Source organism: Xiphophorus maculatus, chromosome 11 (assembly GCF_002775205.1).
Source record: "Xiphophorus maculatus strain JP 163 A chromosome 11, X_maculatus-5.0-male, whole genome shotgun sequence".
NCBI classification, from domain to species: Eukaryota; Metazoa; Chordata; class Actinopteri; order Cyprinodontiformes; family Poeciliidae; genus Xiphophorus; species Xiphophorus maculatus.
This window is the reverse complement of record NC_036453.1, coordinates 26176140-26184965: the sequence shown is the minus strand read 5'-3', so window position 1 is coordinate 26184965 and position 8826 is coordinate 26176140. Positions and strand designations below refer to the sequence as shown.

The window sequence follows — 8826 nt, the reverse complement described above, 5'->3', positions numbered from 1 at the left end:
GTTTGTGCATGATGTACTTACTACCTTTGAGAGGCAGGATCTATTCATCTGCATTTATCCCTTGAGTCTTGCAGCCTCTGGTGGAGACATATGTACAGCACTGCATGCAGAGTTTTATTTTCCCATCAGGCTGTTGGGATCCACTCAAGATTCTCTGGACAAAAGTAAAGCACTGGAAAAGTGCCTTTAGTACCTTTTAGAGACATGCAGACCTTCAGTGGGATTAGCTGCGACATACTTCCTTCCTGTACCATGTAATCACCCCACCCGCCTTGTCTCCACACAGAAATATTTGTTTTCTAATATCCATGGCTGGGTGGTAGAGGGGAACGTGTAATCTCCATTACATAATCAGATTAAAAACAAATAACTTTAACCACTCCGGATAATAACATAGAAAATGTGGAATTATAGTGTAGCTACATTATAGGGCGAAACATAATTAAAATCTGGTTATATTTTAAGGGAAAAGCAACATTAACTGTTTGATATGGGTTTGACACTTCTATATCTATGACGTTATACAAAGAATTGTTAAACAAATCAAAAATAAATGAACGCAACCAGCATTGAGCAGTAGGAAACTGATGCTTAAAATCTTAATACATTATGAGCGGAAGAGTTTTTTTTTTTTTTTTTTTTTAAAGTCTCCAGGGGAAGAAAAATATTTCAAATATGGAATTCCTGTTACAATGGTCCGAGTCCAATTCATATTTATGCATATGAATAAAAATATGTAGAGCACCTACCTTAAAAAGACGTTTTTGGTAGAATAAGTGCGTTGTTCTCAGTTTCCCTTCTAGTATTTCTCACCGCGTCCGTCTGTGGAGAGAGCAAAGCTGAAAAACGTATAGGAACTGAAAATCAAAATTTGTTTCCTTCCGGACGCATTAAGGCGGTCTGTCTTCAGAAAAAGCGCCGCTGCATTCTCACGTTTAGTGTGGTTGTGGAGGTGAGTGCACACGTTTTACTGTAAACCGGTAGAATATTTTGTCCTATCATTTTACTGTTTTATACATTAATATAGTTGCTTGTGTACAGAAAGTGAAAGATTTGTTACCAGGGCCTGCGAGTGGTCCTTATTTTAGTACGTTGTGGCGCTTCACTTTTATAGAAAGCTATGAATGGAGTAAGCTAATTCGCTAGCATAACATTAGCTGCCATTAGCATCGCGTGTATTTATTGCAGTCCCAAATACCCATCTGAAGAGTGAACGTAGCTCTTTAGTACGTCTTTAGAATTTAACCAGTTTTATTGCTTCGCCAACTTTCAATTATTTATCTCTCAAAAGCAAAAAGATTAAATAAAATGTTTCATGTTTGCTTACGGGTTGAGACTCTTGCTGCATGAGTTACGACTGTCACTATGACAACCAACTGAACACCACAAACCTTTCTACCGTATTCTTGAATATTTAACAGCTTACTCTCTCTTTTGTTTTTGGTAATTTAGTATTTCTATTGTGACGTGTTGTGATTTTAATTATCATTGTGGCTTCCTGGTGAGTAAGAGAGCTTGCAAGTTGAATAGCAATCTTTATTTCTTCTATTCCATTGTACTTTGTCTAGAAAAACAACGACCGTCACCATAAAGCCAAAAGTAGAATTCATTTCAAATTCAAAACTACTTTATTCATCTCAAAGAGCAATTCAGTGTTGCAACTGGTATGATCCAAGTATCTTTAAAGATTTGTGGGTGGTGAAGGAAGGATCTCCAGTAGCAGTCAGTCTTGCATTGATGAAGTCTCTGACTGAAGACTCTTGCTGTGGGACAGTCTAGAGGCGGTCACAGCATACTAACAGCTCAATGACCAGACAGCAAAGACCATATCCCACAGTAGCATGTCCTGGATGACACAGTCAGCTGTTGGCAAGCACTGCTAATCCATCTTGTCGCTATGGTTATTGTAGAATTGCCAGTGAAGGATTTATCAATGCTTATGTATTGGAATGACCCAAGTAAAATCTGGATCTAAATCCAATGGATAATCTGTGACAAAACTTGAAAATTGATGTTCACCGACTTTCCATCCAAATTGGCTTAACTCGAGCTATTTTGTGAAGAAACAATTGATGAAAAAAGTCTGTTTTGGTAACACAGTATTAGCTGCTATTAGAATTAAATGTGCTTATTCCTGTCCAGATATTGGTAACAATCTTTTGTAAAGTAACTGTAATTTATTAAATCCTTTCTAACTAATTACTGTAAGCTGTGATTATAATAGGCTCTCTGGCTGGTAAAGATTACAGTATGGTAAACGGTATATAAAATACCAACCGTCCCCTCGAAATGGTTTCATATTTTTAAAATTTAGGATAATGTGATTATCACTCTACAGGTCTAAATGTGATTATTTAAAACTTTGCTATATTTAATCTTTTTCCCGATTTTTCCACTGTTGCAGATGGCGGCTACAAAAGTTCCAGAGGTTCGTGACATCACACGGATTGAGAGAATCGGTAGGAATCCAGATTTACTTTGCACTCTTAATCTAATCTACCCTTCCAAGTGTAGCTGACGTCTTCTCTCTCGTCACCATGTGTTCTAGGGGCTCATTCTCACATCCGCGGCCTTGGACTGGATGATGCTTTGGAGCCAAGACAGGTAGGACAGAGCCTTGAGTTTTGGATTGGCTGGACTTTCTCTTTAAACCGTAAAGAGAGGAGCTGGTTTTTTCTTTCTTTACGAGATGATTGTTAGCAAAACTATTTTCATATGGAGCCTATGTGTTCCTTTTCATAGGCTCTGATTGGTTAAGATTGTTTTTTGCTGTTCAGGCAGATGCTCCTAATCAAATTCTCTGCTTTAAGCTGTTTAATTGTAGTTGATCATTTTGTTTTTTGTAGTAAAGTTATGTGAAACTTTTTGACTGTGGTCCCTTGGGTATTGTATTTGTTTATATAACATATAATCACTAATTACTTTAAGGGTTCCTGTGGATCCTTAAAATGTCTTAATAGGCATCGAGTTCATGGATCTAAAAATATATAAAAGCGTTATTTGGTATTAAAATGTCTTAAATCTGTCTTGTAAAATTTGTTTCAAAATTTTAAACATTAACACTGGAACCAAAAAAATCCCGAAATTGTTGCTAACTTGAGTTTTTTTTTGTGTGTGTGTGTTTAATGTCTTAAAATTTAAGCAACAGTAAAAAAGTCTAAAGTCTTGAATTTAACTTTCCTTAGGCTGTAGGAACCCTGACTTTGCCAGTGGTACAGGAGTGTATTGAAATATGCTGAGTTTGTGCTGAAGGTCACCGGCTCCTGTTCACCTGCAGGTGTCTCAGGGACTGGTCGGCCAACTGGCCGCCCGTCGTGCAGCAGGGGTCATCCTGGAGATGATTAAAGACGGCCACATTGCTGGCAGGGCAGTACTGATCGCCGGCCAACCTGGCACAGGAAAAACTGCCATCGCTATGGGTAAGAGGTCCACTGGCAGCTTTCCAGCACACAGCATCTTCCTTTAGAGAAAGTGGTATTTTCCACTTGCATTGATGTAATTTGCTCAAGCTGCATTTTCATTCTATATCGACTGTATTTGTCCTCCTGTAGGAATAGCACAGTCGCTGGGGCCCGACACGCCCTTCACAGCTCTGGCCGGGAGTGAGATCTTCTCCCTGGAAATGAGCAAGACGGAAGCACTGAGCCAAGCTTTTAGAAAGGCAATCGGAGTGAGAATCAAGTGAGGGAATTGCTACAATAACAGATCTGTGAGCAGTATTGTTTCTGAATGAAATGAATAAGCAAAGTTGTTTATCGACAGGGAGGAGACGGAGATCATTGAAGGAGAGGTGGTGGAGATCCAGATTGATAGACCCGCCACTGGAACGGTGAGCTGATTTTTAATTGCTTTCTAAATCCACGCATATATATATATCAATTACATAGGGCCCTTTGTATTTGTGATGTTAGAAGGTGTGCATGATGTGTTTAAGGATTTTTTAAAAACCAAAAATGACTGAAGATTGACATGTTTTGATCAGGGTGCAAAAGTGGGCAAGCTGACGCTAAAGACTACTGAAATGGAGACTATATATGATTTGGGCAACAAGATGATTGACAGTCTAAGCAAAGAGAAAGTACAAGCTGGGTAAGTTTCTATTTTGTATTTTTCTTTTTTTGTCCAGGATTCTAATATAACACATACTCAGCTAAAACACACAAATGTTCTGTGTTTCTGTTCCCCTCTCTTCCTACAGAGATGTCATCACCATTGACAAAGCCACTGGCAAGATCACCAAGTTGGGACGCTCTTTCACTAGAGCCAGAGACTATGATGCTATGGGAGCTCAGGTATGCTCCACTAACGTCTCTGTAAGGCAAGAGTTTGATGCATGCAAACATTTTCATTGCGTTGTGTGACGGAGGGAGGTTGGCACTTAGCTGTTCAGATAGCCTTGCTAGCTAGCTAGATTTTTTTAGTCGTTGGGACAACGTTCGTTTTTGCCACTGACTCACTTCTGTTGAAAAGCCACTAATGTTAGCAGGATTCTCCAACTTTCCCCTACATTTATAGTTTTCTCGCTCTTAAATTTAATTCAAGCTGGCATTAAAAATAGTCTTAAAAGTCTTAAATTTGGCCTTGTGTGCAGATACCCTGATAAAGGTATCTCCTAAATTGTTAGTTCTACAAATGTTGGGATATAAAAGTAAGTTTTCTATGTTTTTGCAGACAAAGTTTGTCCAGTGTCCTGAGGGAGAGCTGCAGAAGAGAAAGGAGGTGGTGCACACAGTTTCGCTCCACGAGATCGACGTCATCAACAGCCGCACGCAAGGCTTCCTGGCTCTCTTCTCCGGAGACACGGGAGAGATCAAGTCCGAGGTCCGTGAGCAGATTAACGCCAAAGTGTGTGAGTGGAGGGAAGAGGGAAAGGCGGAGATTATTCCTGGGGTAAGTGTGTTCCTTGAATGTTCTTCCTCTGCTTACGATTAATGCAGTTAAGCTAAATGTCCCCATCTATTCAGGTGTTGTTTATCGACGAGGTTCACATGCTGGACATGGAGTGCTTCTCCTTCCTGAATCGTGCACTAGAGAGTGATCTGTCCCCAGTTCTCATCATGGCGACCAACAGAGGCATCACTCGGTACTATTAACACAAACCCAAGAAAAAAAGAAAAGAAACAAAATACGTCACTCTAAAGTTTATGAAAAAGTGAACCTACACTCACTTTTAACCTTCACGCAGAATCCGTGGAACAAACTACCAGAGCCCTCACGGCATCCCCATCGACCTCCTGGACCGTCTACTCATCATCGCCACCTCACCTTACACAGAAAAAGAAACAAGGCAGATCCTAAAGATCCGGTGAGGGTTCTTCACTCGGCCATCCACTCGCAGAAATCGTTTCAATAAGGATCCGACGTATAACCCGAGTGTTTTACGTTTTCAGGTGCGAAGAAGAGGACGTGGAGCTGAGCGAGGAGGCCCACACGGTCCTCACTCGGATCGGCATGGAGACGTCGCTGCGCTACGCCATCCAGCTGATCAGCACGGCCGGGCTGGTGTGTCGTAAACGCAAGGTAGGCTCAGCGGAAGCAAGAGGAAATAATCCTTATCTGTTTGTGTGGCTAAATTAAATATGAGCTCTTTGGTCATGACCGCCTCTTGTTTTCCTCAGGGGACTGAGGTCCAGGTGGAGGACATCAAGAGGGTTTACTCACTCTTCCTGGATGAGGCCAGGTCCTCCCAGTACATGAAGGAGTACCAGGATTCCTTCCTCTTCAATGAAACGCGTGAGTTTGTTTGTGTGGAAGCTCCTTCGGTACACCACATCTTCAGATTAAAGCGTTGATGCAAGGCATGGTTTTTGTTTTTCACACTATAAGATACCAGTGGATTAGCCGTTACCTTATTGAAGAAATTTGACTCTTCTGTATTATGAGTCAAAAGAACTCTGATGAAATTATTCCAGCAGAGTTCAGCCCTTTTGCTCTGCTAATAATGTCTTGTTGCAAATTCAAACTTAACTTCTGACAGGTGAATTTGTGATGTTCTTTCTGTTTTCTCACTTCAGAAACGGCTTCCATGGATACGTCATAATGGAGACTTCCCCAAAGTGTTTCTTGTTTTTCCCGTTATCCACAGTTAGTCTGGTTGAATTGTATTGTTTCTACTACAAAAACGGGAAATTAATCTGTGAATTTTCTCAATTTTGCTTAAATGTTGCAGCTGTCGGAGATGGAATTCATGTGAAAATTTGGCTAAAACATTTGGCCTTATTTTGAATGACCTACGTAATTAATGCCTTGTTCCTCAGATATTCATTAATTTTATGTTTATTTTGTGAATCCTGTCTTTGGATTTTTTTTTGACAAAAAAATAAAACAAGCTTTTATAATTAGTGTTTCTCATTTCTGTCTTAAGTGCTAGAAAGCAGAGATTGCATTATTATATCAAATATATATGTTGGATTTGAAAATAAACAATTGTGTGATATTGAAATCCTCTTCAAGAAAAACTATATCAATGCTTTGATATAGTTAAAAAAGTACTTAAAAGTTGCACATTGTGTGATAATACTGCCATTACCCCCCTGTTTAATTGTTTTTTGTGTCTGAAACAAAAAATGGGGACAGATTTATATAGTATGAAACAAATACACCGTACCAAACTACAACATTGCTGTAAATCCATCTAACTGAAAGTATTAACTAATACTTAAGAAATTATGTCTTTTTCGGGTGCATATTTTCTATACACTTGATCACTTTCTCAGAATAAAAATATTTTAAATTTTGTGGCCGTAGAACACAGGTGTCAAACTCCAGTCCTCGAGGGCCGCTGTCCTGCAGTTTTTAGATGTGCCACAGGTACAAAACACTGGAATGAAATGACCTCCTCCTTGTGTAGATCAGTTCTCCAGAGCCTTAATGACCTAATTATTCCATTCAGGTGTGGTGCAGCAGAGACACATCTAAAGGTTGCAGGACAGCGGCCCTTGAGGACTGGAGTTTGACACCCCTGCCGTAGAAGAAAAAGCTACCACAAGAGGGAGCTCTAGGCTCACTTGTAACCATTCCACTAAACGGGTGCAACAGCAAACTGATTGGTTCCATTATATTTTAATGAACCAGTTAAAATGAATTACAAAGCACGCTGAATTATTTTCATCATCTAATCACATCGTGTCTACACATCCTTAAAAAAAAATCTTAAATTCATGTACTAAAATTAAAATGAATGAAATTCATTTAAATAATGCAAGCTGGCTTTAAACACATTAATCATTTGTCTTAAATCTTGTCAGAGCAGCACTATTTCTTATTCTCGCGAGACTTTATTGTCGGGCAAAAGTTTGAGTCGCGCGCAGACATCGTCATTGCGTTCTGTGTTGCTAGCTACGGAGCTAACGTCCGTTATGGGGTAAGTGCAAATTTAGCGCTAGTCGGCTGGACCACGATTGTTTTCGCTACTGGCTCACTTCTGTTGCCAGCCAGTAGTGGGCTAGGCACACCCTGTATCCTACAAATGTTATACTTGAACAACAAGTTGCACAACAAAGTCAGAAATTCTAGTCTTATTGTCCCCTAGTTTCAAATTTTGTATCGCGTCAGCGTGTGCTGCAATAGCCTCCCACCGTATCTAAATGTTAAAGACCCAATGGGAGAAAGCCAAGAAAAACGCACGTCACATTCTTTCAGAGAAAAGAAAATAGCAAAATTTTATGTAAAAACACATAAATGAAAAAAAAAATCAATTTCTCTAATGGAAAATGATATTTTTAATAACCTGCTTTATCATGAAACTACAGTTTAATAAAAGAGGCTCATTTCCCTCCCAGCAGTTAGCTTTGACTTCATAAGATTTAGAAGCTCTGTCATGATTATCTCACAACATGATGATGAATATTTCATATTTAGTGGATAATCCCGCTCCCTGTATCCCATAAACCTCCATCTTTTTTCCCCCTTCCCCGTCAAGGCTTCACTCGGCTGCTGGTTTCTGTCCCATCTGATGGATTCAGTGCTCGTACTTCCTGCAGGCTCAGTTGGTTTAATGCGATGAGGATGGATTCACTGTGGGTTTTAGCTGCTACCAGTTTCTCTCGCTGGAACTCTCAGTTTATAAATTGTTAAATGTTCTGTTAAAGATCAGACATCTTAATCAGAATTTAATAAGGGTTGCATCATTTCCCTCTGCAGTCTTAACAGACATGAGCTATTCTGTTCTATTTCCATCTTTTTTTTAAAAATTGTCAGTGTGAATCCAGATCATTATTTACAGATCACACTCCGCTCTGCCCCTCGGGTCTTCTTGGATGAGCTCCCACAGTTTGTCTGCGCTCAGACTGTCCACAGGCTGTAAGGCTGCACAGCATACAGACGCTCTGTGCCATTTTGCCTGCTGTCCAACTCCGGCTGAAAAGACACGCTGCCGCACTTGAGCCAACAGAAATTGGGTTGTCAACAACAAATGTTCTGCAGGTAAGAGAAACCGGAAAAGGGGCACAGCTGCCCTGACGGTCATTTTTAATCCCAAACAAGCAGCCGGGTTCTCCACCCAGCGCATTGAGAGCCTCTCTCTATGAACGTCATCAGCTAAATGTGCCCATTCACATCTAATACCGCCACTCAGGAAGTGAATCGACTTGGGGATCAATGTTATTGATCAGAGTTATTGTCAGGAAAAGCTAGGATAAGCAGATTGATTCAGCCTTCAACCTGGATTTGGGCGCAGTGAGATGTATGTTAAAACTACAGCGGCCTCCAGAACCAAGGCCCGGTCCACCTCCTGACATGTTACAACTGCAGACTACAGTGATGTACTGGGATTTTATGTGACAGATAAACAGAAAGTAACAGATAGTTTTGAAAACTGTTTTTTTT

General features: G+C 40.2%; 1 protein-coding gene across 1 annotated transcript; it reads left to right on the top strand.

Moving 5' to 3' along the window:
- Positions 1–893: 893 nt before the first annotated feature.
- Positions 894–6338, top strand: ruvbl2 (RuvB like AAA ATPase 2). Its single transcript, XM_005800794.3, has 14 exons — positions 894–952; positions 2405–2459; positions 2549–2604; positions 3278–3419; positions 3552–3681; positions 3763–3829; positions 3983–4089; positions 4199–4292; positions 4672–4890; positions 4965–5083; positions 5186–5305; positions 5391–5520; positions 5619–5733; positions 6015–6338. The coding sequence occupies exons 2-14, from the start codon at positions 2405–2407 to the stop codon at positions 6038–6040; spliced, it is 1380 nt and encodes a 459-aa protein (XP_005800851.1). The 5' UTR covers positions 894–952; the 3' UTR covers positions 6041–6338.
- Positions 6339–8826: the final 2488 nt, after the last annotated feature.

Coding starts and splice junctions, on each gene's coding strand:
- ruvbl2 (XM_005800794.3), top strand. CDS start 2,405: ATGGCGGCTACAAAAGTTCCAGAGGTTCGTGACATCACACGGATTGAG. Junction 4,090..4,198: donor AAAGAGAAAGTACAAGCTGG/GTAAGTTTCTAT, acceptor CTCTTCCTACAG/AGATGTCATCACCATTGACA. Junction 4,293..4,671: donor ATGATGCTATGGGAGCTCAG/GTATGCTCCACT, acceptor ATGTTTTTGCAG/ACAAAGTTTGTCCAGTGTCC.